Source organism: Vidua macroura, chromosome 3, assembly GCF_024509145.1.
Source record: "Vidua macroura isolate BioBank_ID:100142 chromosome 3, ASM2450914v1, whole genome shotgun sequence".
NCBI lineage: Eukaryota > Metazoa > Chordata > Aves > Passeriformes > Viduidae > Vidua > Vidua macroura.
This window is the reverse complement of record NC_071573.1, coordinates 75,949,670-75,976,353: the sequence shown is the minus strand read 5'-3', so window position 1 is coordinate 75,976,353 and position 26,684 is coordinate 75,949,670. Positions and strand designations below refer to the sequence as shown.

The 26,684-nt window shown below is 35.8% G+C and overlaps 1 protein-coding gene across 3 annotated transcripts; it reads left to right on the top strand.

Annotated features, from left to right (window-relative positions):
• Positions 1–5,680: 5,680 nt before the first annotated feature.
• UFL1 (UFM1 specific ligase 1) lies at positions 5,681–26,684 on the top strand. Of its 3 annotated transcripts, XM_053973739.1 has the most exons (19): positions 5,681–5,824; positions 6,496–6,641; positions 7,510–7,538; positions 8,293–8,390; positions 9,227–9,341; positions 9,567–9,697; positions 10,327–10,385; positions 13,233–13,379; positions 14,465–14,640; positions 15,311–15,490; positions 15,817–15,937; positions 18,144–18,266; positions 19,944–20,064; positions 20,893–21,056; positions 22,146–22,276; positions 22,418–22,498; positions 23,233–23,318; positions 23,757–23,937; positions 24,637–26,684. In XM_053973739.1, exons 1-19 carry the CDS (start codon positions 5,748–5,750, stop codon positions 24,847–24,849), a joined length of 2,379 nt encoding a protein of 792 aa, XP_053829714.1. In that variant the 5' UTR covers positions 5,681–5,747; the 3' UTR covers positions 24,850–26,684. The 3 variants fall into 3 exon arrangements, with proteins under 3 accessions (XP_053829714.1, XP_053829715.1, XP_053829716.1); XM_053973740.1 differs by lacking the exons at positions 5,681–5,824; positions 7,510–7,538 and having other exon boundaries at positions 6,500–6,641; XM_053973741.1 differs by lacking the exons at positions 5,681–5,824; positions 8,293–8,390 and having other exon boundaries at positions 6,500–6,641.

The window sequence follows — 26,684 nt, the reverse complement described above, 5'->3', positions numbered from 1 at the left end:
CATGCCTATAATTTCAGAGGTTTAGTGCTGCATTAAGTTGAAACAAAAATTAAAAACATTAAAAGTCAGGATTTTAAGGTATTATTTGAAAAATACTTCTTTGAGTCTGTTTAATTAGTTTTCTAGAAAGATATTAAAATTAACTTTTTCAAGTGGTTTTATTGTTCAGTTCACAAAAGAAAAGTCAAAACGTAGGATTGTTTATTTCAGTTACAAATGTAAACAAATTTTGGTAAGAGCAGTGAGGAAACAGATTAGCAAACAGTATGCAAGAACACAATCAGAAGCATTTGGGCTACTGCAACCTGGCAGGTTACCACACAGGACAGATCTCCTACAGTGATACACACCCTGGACATTTTAGGCAACTGAGTCTCATCTCCCTTAGAAAATTTCAGCTAAAACCAGTTCAGTTGTTTCCTCGTAACTCATATCTTGAAGTAGTTACAGAACCTCATGGTTCTGTTGAACCAAATTTGTGTCTATCTTAATTATAGCTTTTCACTATAGATCAGTTTCTTACCTTCTGATTAAAGGCTCAATCATATTTCAGGCTTTTAAAAGCAAAGACAGATCCTTTTTGTAAAACAGACCCTTCATTCCCTTGTCATAAACTGTACTTAGACATCTTACAGGTTTTTTTTCTTTTTAACTTGGACAGTTAGAATTGTACGTGATTCTGATAAGCGTTGTCTTTCACCAGGGCATTAACACTCCCACCTTTACCAGAAATATCTGGCCCCAAGCATCCTTGCATCATTGTAATCCTTCTCATAATATTATACATTTTTAGGCCACGCTGATTCTGTGGACTAATTCAACTGAAGTGCTATGGTGACACAAACATTAATGCTCATTAAGCCAACTTGGAAATTAGATTAAATCATCTAGAGAGACTGATTCCAAAACAGCTTTCCATATGGGAGAGACCATGAGGGAAAAAGACAGTTACTACTTGTACTGTGAAATGAGGAACATGTGGTCTCCTGTGAAGTGATATGACCAAAGGCAAAGCAGTGATCTGAAGTTTCTATTCTCATTCAGGGCTGAAAACATCCCAAGGAGGATGGGAGAGTGAGAGAAACTGCAGTCAAAAGCCTTCTCTCCTGTAAAGTGATGGAAACCACATGGTTCAAAGGGATAATTTCAGAGGTCAAGGCATGACAGAGAGACAGGTAGGCTTGAAACCTGGTTCCTTCCTTTCCATTAAAATTCCCCCTCCTGCGTGAAATACAGAATTCTATGTTTTTATGAAGTTCTCTCCCATTTTATGGCAATGGATTTCCAGCACCTTTAGTACCTGAACCCACGTTGTGCTCTGAGCTGGCACCTCTGCTGATCTTTTCATACCTGTCAAGAATATGCAAAATCTCAGTTCCTTGCTTTAGGACGAGATTAGTGACAGCTCAACTACAACATAAACCTCATACAAACAAAGAATCACATAAAAGGCATTTGAAAATATTTCACAGGGGAAAAAAGCCATCCAGGGATAAAATAAAGTTTGGTTTTCTTTTTATTTGTGTATTTGTCCACATTGCATTTTAAAATTATATTAACAATAAATCTGTACTTCCCCTCTGTCTTTAAGCACTTTTATTTTAATTCTCTGGTTTTATGTGCTACTTAAGTATTTGCTTGCCATTGGATTTTGAGACTTTCTGTTGACAAACTCCTTAAAATTTTCTCTGTTCCCTTTGATAGCATAAATGCTTGTTTATTTATGCAGCAACATATATTTTGTATTGTTGCAATACTTCACAAGGGCTTCTAGCACACTATGAATAAAAATTTTATATACTACTTCAGTGCTTTGTTCCATGATAGCTCAATATATCAGAGGAAGATATATCTAATATTTGCAGTTTCTCACTATGACATGCTATGCCATTACTGACAAATTGATCCTCTGTTTAGCATTATTCAAAATATTCAGCTGAATGACAAAATGTGGGTATTTACAGTGGCTTTTGTTTTTTCCAATTTTTTCTACAAACATTTAATTTTTAACTGGGCATATGGCTGAAAACTGCAGGAATACATGTCTCTTCCCTTGAATTATGTTCACAGATCAGGTCAAACAAATGGTTACTCTAAATTCTGCATATTGTGTTTAACCATTCCTCAGAAAAGATCAAAGGCAGTTTTGTCAAACACAATGTGGGAATTTGCTCATTTGAACAGTTCAGTACATTTAGTCTTCTAATCCAAACAGAGAGAACTACCTTTCCAAACAAGGATATAAACTGAACTCAGTACTTCAAAGCTTAGAAAAACTCATTAGCTCTATACATATATAAACAGAAAGATCTACTTAAAATAGTAAAAAAAAAAAAAACATGGTACTCATATGAATATTATTTTATGAGCACATGTCTGAACCACATTAATAAAGTGTATAAATGAGGCTGCTGCTGATGCATTTAATACTCTCACATTTGAGATTTTCTACATACATGTGCTGTTCAATACCCTGAATGTCTAGAAATATTTTACTCAGGGAAGATTTTATTATTGAATATTCACTGCAAAGAAAGAATCAAATAAGTACCAAATTTCCTCTACCTACTGTTAGGTAGGTAATCACACTAATTAATTGAAAGTGTGTTGTTTCCTAACTGAACCAATTATGCAGAAAAGGCTGCCTGAGGTTCAGTTAAGCACCCTCCCATTAGCACAGCTACAGTGCAAATGACAGGAAAAGAGAAAAGAGTGCACCAAAAAGCAAAACATTATGCTATTTATAACTGTGCATCAAAAAGGAACTGTGAAAATGAAAAAAGCCAAATCTACATACAGCACAAACAGCCAGGGTGAAAACCCTTCTTCTAATGAAAGTCCAATAGCCAGTCACCATTTCAAAAAAAGCTTGTGCTTTATCCTGCCAGCTCTCTCTGATAAAGGAAGGGGTCATTAGACACCTGTTCCTCCATCAGAATCATCCTTATGAGTCACTACATCAAAATTGTTACTAATATTTTGTATACAATAAAAACAAATGAGATTAGAAGTATTTTTGCTTGCTAAAATCAAAGTAAACACATTAATGAGCAAAACATGACAGCTAAACCATCAAAATTCACAAACTCACCTGTTTGGTAGGAAAAGATGTCCAGCAAGTTATGAAGATAATATCATGACATATGCAGAAGGAAAGAACCATTTTTAAAAATTCTAATTTATATTCCATTTCATTCAATTTACAAACCATTTTCAGACATCCTATTACACCATTATTTATTCATTTCCACCTGCATAATTATTAATTTTCCATCAAAAGAGTGGTTACACTGTTATTTGCTGTCTTTGTCTTAATAAATTCTCTGTATCAAAATCAGAGACTGCACACAATCCAATTCCCCTGAAAATATCAGGTAAGGTTCCATTATGAGGTGTGACACTGCTCTTTCTGAAAGAAAGGAAAATATACTGTGCATATCAGAATTCCTCCAACTTATTTTTTATGCCAAGCGAAAAGTTTTGTGATAAACCACACCTCTTAGAAACTTCGTTCTTCTGTATTTTGCACTACTCATTTTTTCTATGTATTTTCTATATACTCCTAAAAATACCTGCTATACTACTATTATATTATTACATGAATACTAGAATACCAATCTTTATAACATGCTTTATGTCATACAGACAGCATTGATTCATTTTGACAGGAGCAAGAACCTTATCATTTTGCTTTTATTGTCCCCAATTAAGACAGGGTAATTGATATTCCTCGAGTGAATCAATGCAATACTGTGTATGGCTTTCATAAGAAATTATTTAATTTGTGGCAATTTAATATAGCCATCAATCCATATTATAATAACTACGTAAAAGTCTATTTAAACTTTTGCCCTCATTATAGCTACAAAACCCTTCACACTTATTTTATAAACCTGCAACAATGAAACAAAAACATTTGTGGTACTGTGATAGCTCTGGAATCAGTGAACTCAGAAGACCTGCAGAAAAATAAGTGGTATCAGCTTCATTTTTCAGCATCATAGCCATGAATAAAATAGATGCTGATAACATCAGAGCTCAGTTAACTGCAAGATGTTTGTGCTAGTAAAATGAATCAGTTACTCTATTTTTAAAACAAGATTTAACTTAACTTATAAGCTGTCTAAAGAAAATGGATTTCTACAGAAAAAAATAAATCTGAATTGCTACTTGAGTAGCAATTAGGTATAGAAAATATTAATGCATCTGTTGTGCATGTGTACATACATCTCAAAAGAAAAGGGTCCTTATAAAATTTTTTTGATTGCGGACTCAAAACAGAACCTGCAATTTGGAAATATCAAATGCTTATTACTGTTGGGTATTTATGATTCATCTGCTTCTTCTTTGCATGCTGGTGGAACATACCTCTAAGCTTAATAATTTTTTTTAAAAAACCAACCAAAAAACAAAACAAAACAAAAAAAAAAACCCAGCTCTATTTACAGATTACTATTTCCAAAAATCTGGGAACTGTGGCTTGAACTCAAGTCATACACAGACAAGTGTATGGTCCACTTCGGAATTTTAACTACAACACTCAGATTAGCCAGTCCAGTGATTTAGCTGAAAGGGATTCTCTATTGCCTGGTAGAGTATACACATCATTAAAGGACTTCAAATCCATTTAAGATTAGGTAGGAGGAATACAGTTCTAAGTCCCTTCCCTAGTTCTTTTTCCTGTTGTTCCCTATGGTAGCCTATTTCTATATAATCTTCATAAACACTGCCCCCAAAATTGCTATCACATTTTTTCGCTGTTCTTCCACTACACTAGTCATTCACAGAATTATACCTAAATCAAGGACCTGGCTAGGCAATCTCCCTTGCTGTCTTCTTTGCCTGGGGAGGAGCACAGCCACCTCCCTGCTGTAATTAGTGCGCTTGGTTTAGAGCTATGTTTTAGGAAGAGCTGCCCTTTGAGGAGCTTGTCTCGCTGCCGGCAAAGGCTCCAAGATCTGACCTCAACAGCAAACTTCAGATGCCCACGCGAAATGAATCCTGCCCCTGATTTTTTATCTCAAAGGGAACGACCAGTAAATTGAAGCCACATACCTATCCCACTATAAATGCTGTTACGACTTACTATGCCAGTCGCAAAGTCCTTGTTCACGCTATTTAAACCGCACCCAGCCCTGCCAGAGACATTTTCATGTGACTTTTGGAAGGCAGAGTCACAGAGTGGCTGTCAGGGCCAGTGAAAACAGCGGCCACGCAGAAAGCAGCAAGAAACCTGGAAGGACAAGGACAGAGCCTGAGCAGCACCAACCCCGTTCCCGGTGCTGGGCAGCTGGCAGTGTGGAGCTCACCTCTGCTCTGACAACTAAATAAATGCTAAATAAATAAATGCGGAACAGCGGTCCGGTTAAGCGGCGACACTATTGACCTCACACCCAACTCGTGGTCTAAATTCACTTCAGCTTTCAGTAGCGGCAGCTCCTAGAGCGGTTCACGCTGAGAGCGGAGCTCATAGGCCAGGCCCAGTTGCGATAGGCCCGGCCCGAACGGAGCAGCACAGCAGAGCTGCTGCCGTGCCCGCCCGCCGGGACCCAGCTGCTGAAGCCAGCCCCGCCTGCGGACAGCGCTGTTTGTTCCTTTTTCCGCGGGTAGCTTTTGTTCGTTTGTTTTTAACCACCAAGCCCGCGCAGGGGCGCCTCCGCGCCGCCGAGCGGCGCTGCGGGCGGAGGCCGGCCCCGCTCGCTGCCGCTGCCGCCGCCGCGCTGCCGCGGCTGACGTGTCGCTGCGCGATGGCGGCGGCCTGGGAGGAGATCCGGCAGCTGGCGGCTGATTTCCAGCGGGCGCAGTTCGCTGAGGTAGCTCACAGGTGAGCCGGGCGGCGCCGGCACCGCCGCCGAGCCCGCCTGCCGCCCCCCTTCCCCTGCGGCCCCCGGTCCGGGCACCCCGCGGGGCCCGGCCCGACACGGCCCCTCTGCCGTTCCCCGTGTCACTGCTGCAGCTCCGCGTCCCCTGTGGGAAGGCCCAGGGAAGCGACTGAGTGTGTAGTCACAGCTAAGTTCGAGTTGCTCAAAATCGTCACGGCCCTAGTGCTCGGTTTCACCCTTCTGTCTGCTTGACTAGTTGAGAGAACTTGCTGAGAGAGCGTTGCCCAGAACTTGTTTTTGTTAAAGAAAAAATGAATCCGAAACGCGCAGAAGTAAACCAAAAGCGCACAGAAGTGTCATAGACACGAATTCTTTAATTACAGGCGTTCCTAAATTCACCAGCAGGTGCGCTCTCACAGCTGACAGGGCTGACTGTTCAGGGGGAGAGTAAAAGTTTTTGGAGAGATGACGCGCTCAAGTGAAGCCATATGGATGCTTTGATGGGTGATAAGCAGGATACAGACATTAATTTCTTTGTCTGAAAAAGTATATTCGCGAAGAACTGCAAGCAATCTTCATTGTACTTCCTGTGTTTAGTGTGTTTGAAACTTTAAAGGTAATTTTAGCAAGTACTTCCTTAGAATTAACTGCTGACTCCTTCTGCTTCTGAAAGATTGTCAGAGCGGAACTGTATAGAAATTGTCACAAAGCTGATCGCAGAAAAGCAGCTGGAAGTAGTGCACACGCTTGATGGCAAGGAGTATGTCACTCCAGCACAGATTAGTAAGGAGATCCATGATGAGCTTCATGTTTGTGGTGGTAAGTGTGGCATTTTCGTTCTTCCTTTGGATTTGGAAGTTAATTTTGAACACTACAGAAAGAATTTGAAAGTTTTCAGTACCCTTAATCTTTCAGAAAAAGTCAGTTTGCTTCATCTACACATTAACTCACCTACTGCTCTTTTATTTTCACTTATTTTCGCTTCAGATCTGTGTCAAGCTTTTAGATAAGCATATCAAGATAGGCTATTTGGTTTATTTTCACCCATGTGGAATTTCTGACATAAAAGTTGTATAAAAATCCGTTTTGAAGGAAATTTAGTACCTGGCTGAGATATTTGGCCTTCTCTTGGAATTTCAAAGTCATTCTCCTCTCATGCCATTAGTGATAATAATATTTGTAAATTGTCATTGAGAGCTTCTTTTATTTTACCAATGTGAAGAGCCACTTGTATTGGAAAATATGACTTAGATATATAAGGAAGCAAGTAAAGAAGTTGAGATAGCTTTTTTGTTGATGGCTTTAATGAACAGGCAGTGTATTGTACTTTGAGTTATTCTTAAGGGTGAATTTCACAGTGTCATATGTTCAGAAAAACTAACTTCTTATTATGTCCATACAGATTAGCCATTTTCTCACTGTTACCACAGGTTTGCCTCAGTTTGTGTTTTGCCATGGTGTGTCATACCAGTGGGGCAGCTTGGTCTGAATTAAAATTTGCTGGGCTTTTTGTTAGTAGCATCATGCAAAGGTAGAAAGTTTTAGCAATCTCTGGGCACTCATGGACTAGTTTAATTGGTCTACAGAAAAAGTAATTAAATACTTTGTGCACAATGATCTGTACTTTATTCTAAATCTGTTCAAATATGTTTCATGTACTAAAAGTGTGTTTTAACTTTTCTTGAAGGTCGAGTTAACATTGTTGACTTACAACAGGTAACTTTAGTAATAAAAACTTTATACTTCTTTCTTTTCTTCACCATGTATAGTGTGAATATGGAGTTCATTAGTCATACTCCAGCTAAGTTAATTTGTTAAAACAGAACAAATTCTATGAAGAGCTGGTAGCTCATGTCAGGGTACTGCAGATTACTTAATCTGTCCATTTATTGCTTTATTGAAACCTCTCTGCTTAGTGATAATTTAGAACTTCAGAAATCACTACTGATATATACAGTTTCTGTTTATGAACTCTTCCTTTGTAAACTAAGGAGGGCAGACAGAAAAGAAATATGTTACCCATTTAAATTTAAAGCTGCAGGAGCATGCATAATCAACTTTGCATGCCTCTTTGAATCTACCTTCTTCCTTCATTATTCTTTGTCTCCACTAATCTTTGTCCTGCAGTAGTCTTCCTCTGTGGCTAATTTTTCCTTCAGGCTTGAACAAAATTACTTGGAAACAGAAAACCATTTTGAAAGCCAGTTTCCTATTTTGTCTTACTGCTTTCTGGTATTTTTTTTATTATTTAGGTTTCTTTTAACCTTGTAACAGTTGCAAAGAGAGTTTTGTTTTGTTTTTTTCCCTAAAGGATTGCTGCTTTATTCCAAAACACAGATCAAGTGTGTTTGTATGCAATAGTATAAAAAAATAAGAGCAGCTTTGCTCAAGATATAGGAATGTGTAACTAATATCTCAACGTTTGAGAATGATTTTCAATTTAAAGTTCTGATAAGAGGTTTTTTTTTAGGTAATAAATGTGGACCTTCTGCACATTGAAAACAGAGCTAATGACATTGTTAAATCTGAAAAAGGTATTCAGCTTGTACTGGGACAGCTTATAAATGAGTGAGTACCTTCAGGAGCAATATGTATAATTCATAGCCTATTTATTTTTTAAAATGCAGACTAAAAATAATATCCAACCTTTGTTGCTTCTGAAGTGAAATACATTTTTCTTGGCTGATATTAGAGCTGCTTGGTGGTGATCAGTGCTGCTTTTGGCAGGTGAGACCCATCTCAGTAAAGCATCCAATGAATCCACAGTGTCAAGGCCCTGTTGAACGTCTTGTGTTGTGTCCTGCATTTAAGAGGCTGCATTTCTTACCCAGTGTCTTCCTGTACAGCAGCCAGATCTCCTTTGCTCTCTGGCTTTGCTGTCTGCCTCAGCTATTGACAAACCTTCTACCTCTTGTTTTACCTCACAAGCCTAAGATGTTTGACCTAGTTATTTCATGGCTTCCAGCACACTAACAACCACTGAAGTAGTACTCTTATGGGGTTGTCCTTTTTATTGTTTGAGCTTCAGGATCTGTTCTTGTCAAAGATTATGAAGTACCTGTCTCTCTTCAAGTAGTTAAGACCTGTCTCACTTACTTAAGCTGTTTCCCAATTTTCATTGACATAATGTTTTCCTCTTTCTCTTGCTTGAAATTTTCATACAAGTAGATGAATGCCCCGTCTTAATGCTAACTACCTGCTTAGCAGGCTTTTTAAAAAAACCACACATTTTCACTTACACTGTTCTTCTCTATTCATTTAAAATAACTTTTAGTTTATTTTTGAAAAGATGTAACAGAAAGAGTTATATTAAAAGAGGTCAGTTACTCAGTATGTGATCTTGAGGTTGACTTTGAATGTCGCACTTAACGTGTTGTCTTTTCTTTTTCTCATTTTTACTAAAGGAGTTATCTGGATCAATTAGCAGAAGAAATAAATGATAAACTACAGGAAACTGGCCAGGTGACAATATCAGAACTCTGCAAGGCATATGACCTTCCAGGAGACTTCCTGATACAGGTGATGAAAGCCACCAACCTGGCAAATGCAGGATTGGTTGTTCTTTCTTTATCTTTGCAATATCCTTAGCTTTAAATCACTGTTTTGTACAAAATTAATACCAAGGTTAAATCCTAGTTTTCGTGGTACATCTGCAAACTATACTTCTGTTTTCTGCAAAGTTTTCTGTCATTAGATACCCATATATCTGATGGAAGAAGGCATGCTCAATTCTTCTATTCACAGGCTTTATCCAGGCGTTTGGGCAGAATTATTCATGGACAACTAGACCAGGAAAACCGTGGGGTGATTTTTACAGAAGCCTTTGTGTCCCGCCATCGAGCACGTATTCGTGGGCTCTTCACTGCGATTACTCGGTAAATTGCAATGCCTGCAACCACATACTAAAATATTTTTTGCTGCAGGTCTTTATAGGCCAGATTCACTTGTGAGTGAAAAAAAGACCTATGGATAGATTTCCCTAAGTGTAGTTCAGTTCCTGGGACCAATTCTCAGTTACGTTAGACTCACTCGTTAGAAATGGGGACTCTCTTTTGAAAAACAAGGGAAGTATAACACTATACCCTATACAACATAAGTTAGTGTTTTGGCTGAAGAAAATGTTACTCTATAGTTCTTTTGTTAACTTTGTAGAATATCTTTTCTCTTGTCCCTCCACTGCTCCTTAGTCAGTTACATATTGATGTGGTCACTACATGTGATTATAGATAAGTTTTTCTTATTAAATCAATAGCTTTTTGTGTCACTTCATAGGAAGAGGAAAACTTAACAAAGCAGAAGTTTCCTTACAATAATTATCATAGGTTTTGTGTTATCACTTCACAGTAATTCAGAATTGAACACTTGTAAGCTATTTTAAACATCAGTGTAGTACCCTGAGGCTATGTTTACCTATAGTAACCTCTGGATTCATTTCTGGATTTTCCACATCAGTTTCATATAATTAATTTATATTGTTTTGTTTTTCTTTTTTTTTTTTCCCAAGGCCTACACCTGTAAGTAGCTTGATCACTCGGTATGGATTTCAAGAACATTTACTTTACTGTGAGTTTCATTCAGAATATTTTGTGTGTTTGTTAGGAAATCCATTCTTCTTTATTACAAGTGTGCTTTCAAAGAAGCTTTTTAGCACATAGCCTTAATTCTGAAATACAGAACAATGTGTTTCTCTTTAGTGTAGAAAGTATTAAACCCTTTGTGCTATCCATAACTGAAGGGATGTTCTCTGTATCCAAAGCAATGAAAATATTTGTTGATGAGATGCCTGTGGGGGCAGAATGATGCAAGAAGTACAGCACTTATTTATTCATCTCTTTCATTATTCGCCCTTAGCTACTGGCAGTTTTATCAGTGAAGCACACAAAAGGGGACAGATTTTATGTAGACAAATGGCATTAATTGCTCAGGATTTTATTTACTGACTTTTTTCTGTGATAATGGAGGCTAAGCTTTTGTTACACTCTTAGTTAAATTACTTTGTATGCTGAGAGATAAAACATATCCTTAAACTGTTTGCTTTTATTCCCACACTTCCTTTTCTAAGTAGAAATGCATAAAGAATCCCTATTCAACTGCTGAAATCTTTAGGCTCTACTTGTTTGTAGCTTCGTGTGCCCTCTCCTATCTCTCAAAAATGCTGCTTCAAGCATCATTAGTCTTCTGTGCTGGCTGACCAAGTGCTGCTGGTACTTCTAGTACTTCCATGAGATTTTTTTTTAGTGAGTTTGTTCATCCTTTTCTTTAGTTTTTCTTACTTTCTTTCATTACCACTGCAGTTTCTAAGTTTCAAAGAGCTTTTTATCTTTTTATTCACTGACAGATTGTATTGTGTCCATTTGCTGAGATACCATTTCAATTTCACAAATATTGGAAACTTGAAAAAACCTTTTAATGATGTTACTTTTTAGCTTTTTATGTCTGTCGCTGTTAGCAATGTGTTTAAAAGTGGCCAAAAATGTAAGTTCAATGTAATATTTGTATTATTTACAAACAGCTAATTATTTAATCAATACTTGGGTTTAGACAGGATAAATGTTTTTCTGTGTTTCTTTCACATAGGTGTGCTGCTATTCATCTTAAGCTCTCATAAAGTTACGATAAAAAGTAGTTTTAGAAACGAGAAACTCTTCAGGTTAAAACAATAATTACAAAGCATAATGAAATCACATATGTTATTAATTTCTGGGCATTATGTTACTGGTATAGGACTGACATTGAGGGACACTTACCATCTTTGTCAGACTTCGATGGCGACCTAATAGCACACTACAAGCTACTTGGCCACCTTTAAAAATAAATGAGAATTCATGATAGTTCTACAGCGATCCTGTTGTTTTAAAACAAAATACCGTCTAGACATAATTGTAGCAATGGTCTGCGAAATCACTGAGAGCACCTCCTATGCCTGGACTTTTAGAACTGGCACTTGATAAAATACAGAATTTAATTGATGTCTTCATTTCACTTCTTTTCTTCTGACATCTTCTTTCTGTAAAGAATAGATTTTTTCTTTCCCTTCATGAATAGATTTTTAAACCAATTTTGTGGACTTCTAGGAAAGTCTAATTCTTTTTCCTAAAAACTTTGAATAAAAAAAAGTTGAAATTGCAAACAGGGAACCATTCTGTATTATCTGACAACTGCTTAAGTGGAATAGACACCTTGACTCTATTTTCTAGGGCAACTAAAATATTAGGAAGTATAAAAAACTCATTTTATTTCCAGAATTGGTCTTAAAAGTTCCATTCTATTCAATGTAACTGAACCATGGCAGAACATGAATTTCTGGCTCTTGTCTTAAATTACATAAAGCTATATCTTGTTTAAATCAGTTTCTCTTTCTGCTGCATTTTTTCAGTGTAAGTGTTGTTCAGCTTTGCTAGTCACGGTTGTGTTCAATAGTTGCTAGCTTATAGAAGCTCCTCTACACTATGGGCATATCTGACAAAAAATATCATGATTTGCTATGCACTGTTTCTTCTGGAACAGGGCTTTCAGGTAAACTTTCCTGCATAAGTGAGTTAAACCTCTGTGTATTGTACTAAGCATGTTGAAGTGTTCATTGCTGCTTCTATTTAATGAGGAAGAAGCCTTGCCATGTTGATACCATTTAATGTCTTGTTCCAGAGCAAAACTTGTCTTTTAATGAAATAGAAATTAATAGATAAACTGAGTATTAAAAAAAGCCATCTGGCAAAGCTCTGGAAATCAGCAGAGTTAGCAGTTGATATCACTGATTTTTAAAAATATATCTCTTGTATTACAAAAAGGCAGAAGCAGATCATAGGAGGCAAATCAGATATTCCTATGCAAGTTAAATGGATTTTAAAAATTTTATTTAGTATTGAGAAGTGCTTAGTACTTTGGTACTACCAGTTGCCAATATGTTCTTTGTCAGCAGTATTTGTGTATTCTCAAGAGGTTATTATTGGCAACTGTGTTATGCAGTTTAGGTAATGACTTTTCATGTCATTTTCTGTGTTCAGATCTTTTTTTTTTCCATTTTGGTTAACATGCAAGCAGTGAAATCATGGAGAAATTATTAATAAAATGCTAGTATATTTTATTTTTCTGTCCAGAGACAGATTCTTCTATGTCTGCCTTTTTTAAATTAAAAGCTAAAAGTGACCAAGTATATGTTCAATAAAAAACATTTTGATCCTGCCATTGTGGCTCACTGTTTGGAAACATTGTCTGATTTCCAGAGCTTTCGTGAAGAAATTCTCATAAGTGTTAAAAATAATTGATAGAGCTTGGCAATGTTTTACTAGAACAAGCACAAACTGATTGGTGGAAAGAAAGAAGATACAAGCCAGGGAAAATAATTACTATCTTTTGCTTAATGAATATACTAACTTAGGAAACGTATCTTCATTTATTTTCCTCTTGTAGCTTTGCTAGAACAGCTTGTTAATGCTGGTCGTCTAAAGGGCACCGTGGTTGGTGGGAGACAGGATAAGGCTGTGTTTGTTCCAGACATCTATTCCAGAACACAGAACAAATGGGTGGATTCCTTTTTCAAGCAGAATGGTTACTTAGGTAATTAATCTATATTCTTACAGATAAAATAGCTTTCTAAAACTAGTGTAGGTAATTGGTCTCACCTTAATATATAGCTAGTGCTTAGGATGAGGGCTTACAAGGAGAAGTGGAAATCAAATCAGTGGCTAATACTCCTTTGCTAAAAGACCATGTTGCTCATAATGATGAGTGCTACTTTATCACAATGAACTGTATTTCAGCAGAGAGGACCATACTGCTAAACAGTAACTATTTCTCACAATTACAAATGCTCTTTTTGTTACTGCTCTGAAGACATTGATTAGGCTGTTCATTGTCAACTTTTCAGATCATTGTGGCTGGAGTTTCAGGCCAAATGTCCAGATTACAACCAAAATTTGGCTGCTAATAGTCCAAACATGCAGTGCTCAGGAAGAATTTTTTTCCAAAATAATATTTGTAGAACTGGAGTGAGTAGCACTAGTGTCCTGATTTGAATCCAGACAATTCTATCTAACTTCAAGCTGAGTGATGCTGGATTATGGTGTTTTGAAACACCACAAGCTGTGGGAAAATGTGGATCTGAATAAAGAGAGGAATGTCCCCTTATGGTCCCAAAGGGCCAAGCCCTAAGTAGCAGTTATTCTTGCAGATTGGAAAGGTTCACCATAACTTAAAATGACAGTATTGTTTCTGTAATACTGCATGACTGATGGAGTGTCTGTCAGTCTTTGAAAGTTTTCCCCACATCTTAAATATAAACTGCTAAATAGTTGAAAAGAAAACACTGTATGTATTGTAAATATTTTTCATGCTATATTAGAATACTTTGGAAAGCTATGACTGCAAATATAAACTTAATGGTATAAGAATCCAAAAAAACCCAATTTTCTAAGCTCAGATGAAAGTCACATCCATGATTTAATCTGCATACTTCTATTAACAACATTTAGATGTAGCTTGTACTGAACTAAGTTTTAGGTCAGCATTAGCTTAAGGCTGCATTTACTTGTCTAAAAATATGTGTAACACTTCATTTCCTACTTTCAAAATAAAGTCATCCCATAAGATCTTGTATGTATACAAAGGAACTAAATTTTAACAGTTATCTAACTATTTTATAGAATTTGATGCATTGTCTAGACTTGGCATCCCTGACCCAGCAGGCTACATTAAAAAAAGATACAAGTCGGCACAACTCTTATTTCTGAGAGCAGCTTGTGTTGGTCAAGAAATTGTGGATCAAGTTGAAGCCTCTGTGGAGGAAGCCATCAGCTCTGGAAACTGGATAGATGTAGCAGTAAGCAGTCCTTTCAGTTGTTGTTGGATTTATTCATTTTTTCTTATTTTTGTGTCAAATGATACTTTACTGAAACTACACATATGTATAATGAAATTCTGTGTTGTCAAATAAGAAAATTCAGTATAATTAAAATGACAAAAGGGCATTATTTGCCTTTGATTTTATCTGAATAAAAACAGGGGAAGGACATACTGGCATTCAGTTTATAGATATGTAAGACTAACTTTCATTTCATTTCAATACTAGTGCATTTCTCTACTAGAGAGCAATATATTTCTGTTGGACCCTTTTTTTTGAGAAAATGTCTAAACTAAATGCTTACAGCACTTTTGGTGAGCAGAGGGATCTTAGCCACTTTGTCCTAAGTCCTGATTTTAGGCCTTACAGCACTACCTTTGTTGCTCTTAAGTTCTGTTGTGTTTGGTGTTGCTTTGTAGCTGTTGAACTTAATTTTGAGGAAGTTGCCATGCATTTGCCCAGAGGTAACACATATTTCTAGAGCAATGTGGATTTGCCATGTTAGATTTAAAATAGTGTGTACTCTTAAATTACTAGCTTAATTTGAAAAGCACAATGCTTTCTAAATAGTTAGCATATGTCAAAAGGCCTGTGTCTATTCTGTTTATCCACTTACAAGGCTGTTGTATTTTAATTTTCTTTACCCTAGACTCTTTTGCCCAGCTCATTGTCAGTAGAAGACGTTGGGATTTTGCTCCAGCAAGTGATGAGATCTTTAAACAAAAGCTCTTCGGGTTTAGTCTTCAATGACACCATTGCAGTCAGTGAGAAATTTCTAAGCAGCTGTGCTGATCTCTTTTCTGATCTGATGCAGCAGAAAGCAGAAAAGGTACAGTAGGTTTTTTACTTTTTTTTTTTTACATTGCACGTTGAGTGTTAGAGTAAAGCTCATGGGACTTTGCAGTCACTGTTACGGTTTCTGTGCATCTCATCTGAACTACAACTAGAGAAGAAGCAAAAAAAATTAACAACAGGTTTCTATATTTAATGGGTGTAATTTATATTCTGGTGCACTGAGGAAGTCCAGTCTCATGTGTTGTACTTGGAAAACATGATGTTTGATTTGTGTACTTGAAAATGGTCATATGGCCTAAATGTTTTTCTTCCATTGCTGTGTGTATCTTTTTGCTATGATGTGCATGTTCTTCATTTTAGGAAATTAAAAACAACCCTGTTAATTTAGTCACTGAAGAAGATTTAAAACAGGCTTCTTGTTTAGAGAACTCATATGCTAATAAAAAAGACAAAAAGGATGAAAGAAGAAAGAAAGCAACAGGTAAACATCAATATTCAGCTAAAGCAAAAAAAAAGAAAATAAACCCACCTTGTTTTATCTTTGAAATACTCAAATATAAAATTAGTGGTTTTTTTAGTCCATTACATGCTTCCAGTTCATTGCTTAAGATATTTAAGAAATAAACCAACCTCTTACCATTATACTGTGCATGTGCATACATCTCAGCTATGCCCATGAGAGCTAATTTCAGACTTAGAAATGCAGAGGAAGCACTATAAAAGTCTCTTGAGTTAGTTCAATGCAAGGTAACTGTTTCCTGGGTTCATTTATTATTTTATACAGTGTGATCACATAAGACTGAATAAAACCAGTATTAGCTCAGGGACCTCTGTGCCATGTTTTATTACACAGTATAGGTAAAATTTTAGTCTCCATTTCTCAGGGGTCCAGGAAAAGTAATATGTTTCTTATTATTAGCCTTGAGTTGTTAATTCCAAAATAACTTTGTCTAAACTGAGAATGAATTTTTGGGGTTTTTTTTTTTGAAGAATACTTGTCATCTTTTCTGAGAAAACCATGCCCTAGAATTTTCTGGTTTTGCCCATGTAACAGTTACTTGGAGATTAAGACAGTTTACTTTGAGGTATATCCTGGATTAAATTAATCCCAAACCTTACACCATTTGTGTGGTGACTGTTTGGAATAGATTTCAGTTGAAGGAAGAATAAAAATGTGTGGATTTAACCCTTGAAACTTATGATTTTTAAAACAGCATTCAGTCTGAAGACTGTGAATCCCAAAACCTTTATGTGGCTCTTATGCTGCTACAACACAGCTGAGCAATCTGTGTTGAACTCACTTGCAGAGTGTGCTACTGAAAGAAAGAGAATTAGAGCACTGATTCATCTGGCTTGATTGAATATACTCGTCTGCAAAGTAGAACATTCTACTCTTAAAAAAAAAAAGCATGACTAGGCCTGAGTTGACATGGAAATTAAACTTATTCTTGGCACAAGAGATGGCAGATTTTTCTAGGCCATAGCTAAGGTAGAGAAGCATGGCTCTTTAATTGAACTGTCATAATAGAAAGACTTCGCTTTCCAGCCCTCTGAGGAGTGAGGCTCTTCTGAGCCTGTACTACGAGTCTAGACAAATTCATACCCACAGGTAACATGCTGCACCATCAGCAAGCACTACCCTGAAATGTTTTATTGTGAACTGTTATGTGCATTACCTAAAAACACCCCAGCATAACAGTTTTATGTAATGTAATTACTGTAATGCAATCACATTTCAAGTAAGTCTGTGAAAAGCACTATTTTTTTTTGGCTGTTCCTGAAAAGTAATGATTAAAAATCCATCAATGGCATGTAACAGATGCAGTTAGCTTTTTATGTAAGAGCACCATTTCTTTGTGTTTCCTTTCTTTAAACAACAGTAGTTACATAATGTAGTTACTTCAAACCTTGGACCATATTTAAATGGAAAAAACACCCAATTTCTCAAGGCATAGTGTATATATGTATGGCACCATGGAGTTTAAATTTCTTCCAAGTGAAAAAATAACAGAAGATGCTGTGAAAAAGGGAACAAAGAGCATACCTTGATTGCAGGACTTCTGAACAAAGTAATTTGTTATATGTGTCAGAACTGGAACATCCCATTGCTCTATAGTCATCTAGGAAAAGTCAAAAAAGATTGAGTGCTCTAGTTAATTGAATGTGTGCTTCCAATTATATTTTGAGTAAATAGGTATATTTGTGTATATAGTGTAGGATTCTTTCTCTGAAAATTCACAAAGTTACATTATCTAAAATAGTTTTTATAAACTCAGTTATTTAGCATCATTGAATAAAAGTGTTAAATGCTTACTAAGATGCTATTTTCAGCTGACAGAAAATCCTCCACTACATTGTGGACTCTGGTATCTCATCTGTTTTTAGCTGAAGCAAGATAGTGCTCTTTTTATTCTTTCTTTTTTTTAATTATATTTTCATTTGGTATTAGTGTTTGTTTTTATTAATGACATTAGCTTTAACAAAGCTTTGCCTCAGTTGCTTTTTTTTTTCTTAAGAATGAAACTTATGGCCCTAAGATTCTGAAATATGTGTTCTAAGTTATGTTTAGAATCAAGTTGTGGTTTTCAACCCAGCATTAACAAGTAACATAGATAATTTACCATGGTATTGTAAACTTTTTAAGTGCTACAACTTTCCTGTGTACTAAGCAAGTAATTCCCCACCAGAGGGCAGTGGAAGCGTGAGAGGCGGAGGTGGTGGGAATGCCAGAGAGATAAAGATTAAGAAAGCCAAGAAGAAAGGAAGAAAGGATGCTGACAGCGATGAAGAGTCACAAGGGACTGCCACAGGTTTGTCATTTTATTTTAGGCACTATCTATTCATATCTATTCAACATGGTTTTACTACTTGCTTTTTTTTCTACATGTGTGTTCTTCCCCCACTGTTTAGATAAGGTCAGCTAAAATGCCAAGATGATGAGAACACTATTTAGTTAAAATTGTATCTGTGGGTCTGATGTTGCTATTTAAATTAAATGGACATTAAATGTTCACTGAACAGTATAACTTAGTCTTTAAAAAAGAAATTTAAGTCAAGGAAATAATACCATTTTATATTTATTCTTTTATGTAGGAAATGCTGTAGATTTTGGGGTGAACATTGCACTTGATTTTGTAACACGTGCTGCTTAGTGTATGATAAATGAATGGCCTAAATTGACAAATCATAGCAATCAAACAGTTTTTTTCTTCATAGGAATAAAATACACAGTCAAAACTAATGTTTGATAGTTTTAATATCACTCCTTATTGGTGCCTATTTCTCTACCTTCACTATTAAAAGGACCGTGCTTGCTAAGTAAAAGCATTGTTAGATTTAGAGCAAGCAGTGATTGCAAATGAAGCAATCGTGTTCTTTCATTTGTTCAATGGAGAACCAGAAATGTGTGCTTCCATTTTATATGTAGGGTCCAGATTTTCAATACTGACTCAAAAATACTTTGAGGCATGATATTTGACGTGTGAAATACAGTGTAGTAATTTTGTTTGATACTGCTCTCAGAGAGTACTGTAGTTCACATATAAATTGAATTATTTTTCAGGACTATTCAGTTACTGAGTAAAACAATGTTCAGTCACTTTTGGGTTTTGTTGTAGGATTTCTGTTTTGCCCTTGTTGCTGCTTGTATTGGTGTACTATGATAAATAGCTTGAACCACAATCTCAAGGTAAACTCAGATGAAACCATTCAAATGTAAATAAGATCCTTTTTAAAACCTGATTTAACCTCCCATTTCACTTGTTTATAAGCCTTGTATGTTCATTACTGCCATGGCACAGCAAGAAACATCATTGATCTCCATACTTATACACACAATAAGCCTGTTTTAAGGTTGGAACATGTCCTTTTCTGGTTCTCTGTCATCATTCTGACCGCATTCTTATATGTAAAAATTCTACAGCACCCAGGAAAAGTTCACGTTTTGTGCAAAACCTAAATACAGATGCAATAAACTGTATGCATGTAAGTTGCTTTTATTACTGGAACACCTTGTCTGGTTTAATTTATCATGTTTCAGATTTTATGCTGTAACCTCAATAACTGTGTTTTGTGATTGCGTACCTTACTAAATGGAGTTTAAAAAAATAAAAACAATAGTGTTGTGAAATACTTCAAGTAGGAAGTTTTGTCACTTTAAGTTCTACTTGGTCTTGGTGGCATTATGGTTTCTAGACTCATGGGCCAAGCAGACTGAAAAGAATATCACCAAAAATGCATATCCTCATACACTACTTCAGTTGTCTTATTGCAGAAACTTCTAAGTGATCAAAAGAGAAATTTTGTCAGTTTTTTGTATGTGTAAAATTCAACTGTCATATGTAATCATCCCGGTTTTTCCAGTGTTGATAAGCATTTTTTCTGTGATGTTTGGATTTTGAGGCTTTCCAGTGTCTCATGCCACCAAGTAATTGCAGCAATACTAAATGGAATGTTTTCTCAGTGAGTGTTGTTTATGGCCACTACAGGTAGGAATAAGAAACTGGAGTTCTCTTTCATGTCACAAGAGGAAATTGAGGATGTTTTAAAGACCCACATGCAGGATTGCCCTGAAGAGCTTATTACAGAAATTGCTGAACATCTAAGAAGGTAATTTCAATAATTCAGCTGGAGTTAGGAAATTTGTGATTCGCTTCAGATGAATCTACACTTCAGTCTGTTTTCTTACTTAGAAAAGAGTGCCTTTTTGATAGACATGAACCACAATATTCTTTTTCTGTACAGCTCTGTGTTATGTGTTAAAAAGCTGTGCTGACACAGGAATGTGCTTCTGCTTAGAAGTACATGGTCCTGCAAGCTCATTTTCAGCTTCATTTTCCTCCCTTACAATGATCCATGCTAGGGTTTCATGAGTCCCATTTTCTGGACAGCCTTTGGTTCATGTTTCATGAGAGCTGTGTAGTAAGTTATGTCAACAAACTGAGCTATGCAAAGATTAATAACTTTTAAAAGATGTTCTATACCAAAGAGAATGTGAATATGTGTGTTCAGAGCAAAAGGAACATAAGACTGTAATAGCCAAGCTTGAATAAACCTGGAGTGCTGTAGTTACTGCATCTTTAGAAATTTGTCCAGAGGCTCTTGAAAGTTGGTGAATAGCATTGCTTCTGGAAATCCTTTAATCTTTCACCTTATTTCCATTGAGGAGTTGTGAAGAGTTAAAACCGTGGCATACATCTGCATACCATACATACTATAACATTAGACTATCTGCCATTAAGTATATTTTAATTTCCTCGTGGATTTTTTTCTGATTATCATAATTTGCTTTTTGTTTACCTCACCATTCTGTAGCATTCATGTCCCCATCATTTACACATAATTGGTTGTTTTCTCTGTGTCTGATATATTTGGGAAAACCTTGTACAGTTTCACACATTGCTGAGTGTTTGCTCCTTTTTTCTTTCCTGTTTTAAGACCTTTGACAAAAACTTACCAGGAAGTTGTGCGCTCTGTTTTTACATCTTCAACATCTTCCTCTGGAGCCAACAGAAGACAGGCTATGAAGGACTTGCAGGAGGAATTCTCAAACCTGTACAACAACATTAGGTTGTTTGAAAAGGGAGCAAAGCATTTCACAGGTACAAAATACATACTTTGAAAAATTATTATGCTCCTTCAAGGATGTTAAATTTATTCCAGAATCTGCATTAAAGGTCAGACAGGCCAAGAGTTTAAAAAGGAAAATCTAGAAAGAAAAAACTAGAGATGTGTTTAGTATGCCTAATACTGCCTTTATGCTGAAGTGCATAGCTTTGCACAGTAATTAAAATAGATTATTTTTATTTCATATCCATATTCTGTTATATCTTATGTTAAGGTAACTGTGTTCTTGTCTTTCCTTCCCAAGTGTTTGCATTGCTTCCAGTTTTTCACTGTCCAGATAAAAAAAAAAAGGAAAATATTAGTAAGCTCATTTTATTCTGTTACCTGTGCCACTAATGAAAAAATTGAATACCACCTGATTCTAAGAAGCTGCTGTTTAAACCTCATAGGTTTGATACTGAAAGGAGCTGCTGCTTGAGGATAGTCTGTCAGATTTGTTTTGCAGAGGGTTATTCTGTAAGGCATGACAGAAAAGTTAGCATTAGGAAAATACTGTAGACATTTCCAAGATGCTCTGCTGTATTCAGCTTTCTCCTGGAGTTTTCCCTGTGGAAATCTTCTAGCAGAAGGAAACACTAGCAAAGCAACCTGATATTCCTGTATTTTGGAATTTATAGAATTATTTCCCATTAGCCTTGGTTCTTGGACATGTATTCTGTAGCCTCTTTTTTTTCCAAATTCTTGTATTTCAGTCTTAAAAGCCACATGGCTGTTCTTCTATTTAACTGCTTGTCCTGCAGAATTTTCTTTTGTGTACTCTTGACTTGATCAGTAGCAATGGTTCAGGAGGATTGTACAGGGTTGTTTACTGCTTATACAGATACATATTTGAAATACTAGCAATGCATTAAAATGTTCTTACAGACCTGAAAGCTCACATTTTTCACTGAACAGCATTCCATAAGAATGTCACAGCACATGAGGGATATTATCTTCATGTGTCCAGATAACTTTCTCATAGAACTCGTGGTTGATAGAGTCCACAGGTAGGAAGGTGCTGTGATGACATCATAGGAATCAGCTAACTATAATAAATTACTTTAATCACTTATTTGTTTTAACAGATGATACTCAGACTAACCTTGCCAAACACCTGTTGAAGACTCTGTGTACAGACATTACAAATCTGGTTTTCAACTTCTTGGCATCTGAGTCAATGATGACAACAGAAAATTACTCTACAATCACAAGTGAGGTACAGAAATAAAAGTTGCTTTCTAGCAGTCTCAAGTAGATCAGTGATGTTTGTTCAATAAGTAATTGCTTCAGTTGAAATATGCCTACATCTAAAAAGATTATTAATATTACAGAGTATTTCCATTCTTGTTCCATACAGGGCAGAATCAAGATTTTAGGTAAACTGCCAGAAGATACTAAAGGTCCTTTAACTAAACTGCATACTTCTCTGAATGGCAAGGTAAAAATCAAGTTCAGATTTTCTGGTTTGCTGATATAATGCTAATAAATAGCTGACCCACACATAGTAGTATGTAACCACTGCTGCTATGAAGGTTGAAGGCAAAATAATCTTTTGTATTTGTGTCAGGCAGTGAGAGAAAGTGTGTTTTTGTATCTGTGAATTTTCAGATGGAAAGGTGATATTACATTTTGATACTGATAGTCACCTTTGGCTCCTTGCTGCCATATGGAATCCAGTGTGCCTTTCATGGGCAGGTGAGAGGAGTGAAAACGGAGCGAGAATCTCCAGTGGTTTCTTGTATTTTGTTTCCAGAGTTCTTGCTTGTTCTTCCATGTATTTCTTAACTAGTAAAATTATCTATATTTAAAAAAAACCTCAAATGTTTAGATTATGGCAGTGTAGGCACAAGGAGAGTTATTTATTAATTCTTTTATGTAAAAGGCCGTATTGAGGTGTTTCTTAATAAAAAACACATCTGTAAATAATTGTAGAACATATATTCATTTTTAATATTATTTACAAGACTAATTAATTACAGTGTGGGTTAATATTTAAGTATATGAACTGTTGTAAAATGAACAAAGATAATTTCTACTAAATACATGTTGCTTTTTCTTCTATAGTTTATTTCAAGTGTATTGAAATATCATTTGTGTGATTAATTGTGAACAATAGTTAAACTTGTTTATAATCTGCAAACACAGATTAAATATTTCTATTATTTTTAATAGAGTATAGAAGATTTTCTTTCGTGCCTTGACTCTGCAGTGGATATTTGTGGTGTTATGGTGAAAAAAGGAGACAAAAAGAAGGAAAGGTACCTTAATTTTATTTATTCTATGAAATGTGCCTATATTGCTGCACAAATGTGGGGTGGTTAGTATGGGAGCAGCCATACTCAGTGGGTAAGAGGCAGTCCGTCTTTCCAGACTGCTTATCTGGAAAACAGAAAGTCAAGAAGTTCTAAATCCATGGGAGAAGGAGAAGAGGAGAATTCACATTTAGCTAATTTTGTTGGCTCACTACTTTTCTGCAATATAAGTTCCCTAGGGGTCTTTCAAAATCTGAGCTATGCCAGTCATAGTTTTTTGGGTTTTTTTTTTTTCAATTAACGTTTTGGAATTCCACATAAATAAATGGTCAGAGGAGAAAATTAAAATTAATTAATGTTAAATAAGTTTTAGCATCTGTGATCAACTACTATGTGATAAAATCATAGAATCATATTTTTGTTTAATATATTCTTATTCCTTAGGCAAGTCCTATTTCAGCATAGACAAGCTCTGATTGAGCAGCTCAAAGTCACAGAAGATCCAGCTCTTGTTCTGCACCTGACATCAGTATTGTTATTTCAGTTTTCAACTCACTGCATGCTTCATGCACCAGGAAGATCAGTACCACAGATCATTAATTTCCTAAGTGGCAGGATCCCAGAGGTATTATTTTCTAGCTTTTTAAGGGGAAATTACCTTTTTTCTATGACAGAGCATGAAAATTGTGCCTTACATTATTTTTGTTGCATAAACCTGACACTGTTGGATTTCATGCCTAAACATTACTTTATGTGCAGGATATACAATTCCTCTGATCTGTACTGCATTGCAAATCAACCTCTTCAGAGATCTGTCATCATTTTTTTTTTTTTATAAATTAAAAATCAATCTGTTATTAATCCTTTGACTGAACTGTGAGACAGCTCTTTCTTGGGGGTTGTTATAATTCTTACAACTGAACATTTTTACATCTTTCCTCTGAGCTAGAGCATGGTTGCTTTTTAAACTTTCCTAATCCAGTTTTAAAGAAAGATGTACCTCTTCAAGAGCAAATACATTGAAATTCTGTATTTTATACTGCTGAAACTGATGATGTTTACTAACTGCATTGCTTTCATGCTTCAGTGGTTTATTGTCCTGTTTTTGCGGCACTTGGATGCACTTTCAGTTTTCTGCCTCTTTGAATGTCTCTTGGAATTTATGTTGTCAAATACTTCATTAGAAATATATTTCTGTATCACTAAATCTCTTTGCCCCATATGGGAAAATGTTTTTTAAAAAATTACATCTTTAATTATAGGTCTGTCTACCTTTTCTGTAACATTGACACCCCCTGGGTTTGTTCTCATCTTTTGCTGTCAGGACCAGTATTCGCTGATAGTCAAATACCATGGATTAGTGGTGAAACAATTGACCAGCCAGACTAAGAAAGCTGAACACGGAGACAGTGATAACAAAGATAACATGGAAGAGGAGGAAGGAGCAGAAAGCATTCGAAAAGAACTCCAGAAAATCACTACCTCTATCAAAGATCTTGTTCTCAGACCTAGGAAATTTTCTGTAACAGAGGAATAAAACTGTTATTCAGCACATCCGCCTCCAAGATAGAGTCAGACTTTCTTTTATGCTGAAAAAAAGGGACAACAGGAAATGCTTGACAGACTTTAAATTTGGCCTCTAGTAGTTTTCAAATCACAGCCAGGGAATACAGTTCCTGGGTGATGGTGGCAAGTGGAATTTTGTTACTTCTATAGTGTACTTTGAAAACACATTAATGTAGGTGTGGCAGAGCACAGTTATGGATGCTTTGGGTACAAAACCAGTGGGTGTTTATTGGCATCCTCATGTGAGACCTCAAGAAATTACTCTTCAAATAACAGTGTATTTTGTTCCATACACACACAGGCTGATAGTTTTAGTTCTCTGAGATAAGGGTTGCATATAAGCCTGTCTATCTTAATATCAAATACTGGTTTTAAAACATATTCTGATACCCAGCAGCACACCAGCAAGGGCCGTCTTTACTCTGGTATCATTAGTGGATGTTTTCAGTTTCTGTTCACTGGACTGCAACAGTAAAAACAATTTGAGTATGAGTGGATATTAATAAACTTAAGGGAAATGACCCACTACTAATGTGAGTTTCATGAACATTCAAGTTCATGAACATCAGCACACTGATACTACTGATCTATTTGCTAATGTCTGAAATAGCTGTTCATTTAAAACTTGTAATTCAGAAAAGGTGACTCTCTTTTGCATTGGCATTTTGGAAGCAGATAAATCCTGTTACATTTGCCATATTGTACATGCCATGTGTTTATTCAGCAGACTTGTTGAGTGCTTAGACCAGTTCCAATAGCAGATAGAAATATTTATTTGCATTCTGTCAGCTCTTGAGAGAACTTGTGGTCTTCTCTTTATCCTGAGTTTCTTAAAAATGATTTAGTTCATGATCTTTCTACATAAACTTCATCAACAGAAATATTGCTTCCCTCAAGTTTTTTGTGAGCCTTATTTTTACATTAACAGTACTTTATGTCTTCAGGAAAGTACAAAAAAAAAGTGAAAAATTGAGTTCTATCACTATTAATGCCATAATTCTTGTATGGCAAATATACTTCTAAATTTATTTTTAAGAGAAGATAATTTTCAAACTTGAAATATCTAAGTTCTATTACTTCAGTAATACCCATGGATTTCATGTATGTAGTTTCATGGGGTTTGCATAACAACAAGGTTGAGTAATAAGAGATGAAAAACTTTCTTTTCACTAAAAATGTCATTCACCCATCCTTGCCAAAATTAGTGCTCAAAGAGGGCAAATTCTGTGCAAATTCTGCTCCATTCAAATTTTTCTGTTTTCCAACAATTGACGTTCTTGTCGGCTTAATCCTAAACATTTCCAAGCCTGAAATTGCAACAATTGAAAGTTAAAAGAGGCCAGGTATGGAACCCCAGTAACAGAGTAACAAATGTTAAGGTAATTTTGGTGATGTAAACAATAGAATATTACACATATTTAAAAGGCAGTAATGTTTAACAATGTTCATGCCAATGCTGATCTTTTATCAGCTATGAGGCAAGAACAGTTTGGAATTGTAAGGCAGAAGCAAAGGTAGTTGTTTCTCTTTCCTTGGTGGGAGGTTATAACAGCTGACAGTAAAAGACAGTGGGGAATAAAAGACAATAAATATTCAGGTTGTTGAACTTGTTTAAGAAATAGTTTGTATACCAGGAATAGGTTTGATTTCGTGTTATTTATCCAGTATAATTAATAAGTTCCTATAATGAATGTAAACAATTTTATATGACATTGAGCTCTTTTGTAAATAATATACTATATGAAATTCTGTATGCAAATAAGAAATTATTTTAATAACATTAAATTGTGAAGTATTTGAAGAGCA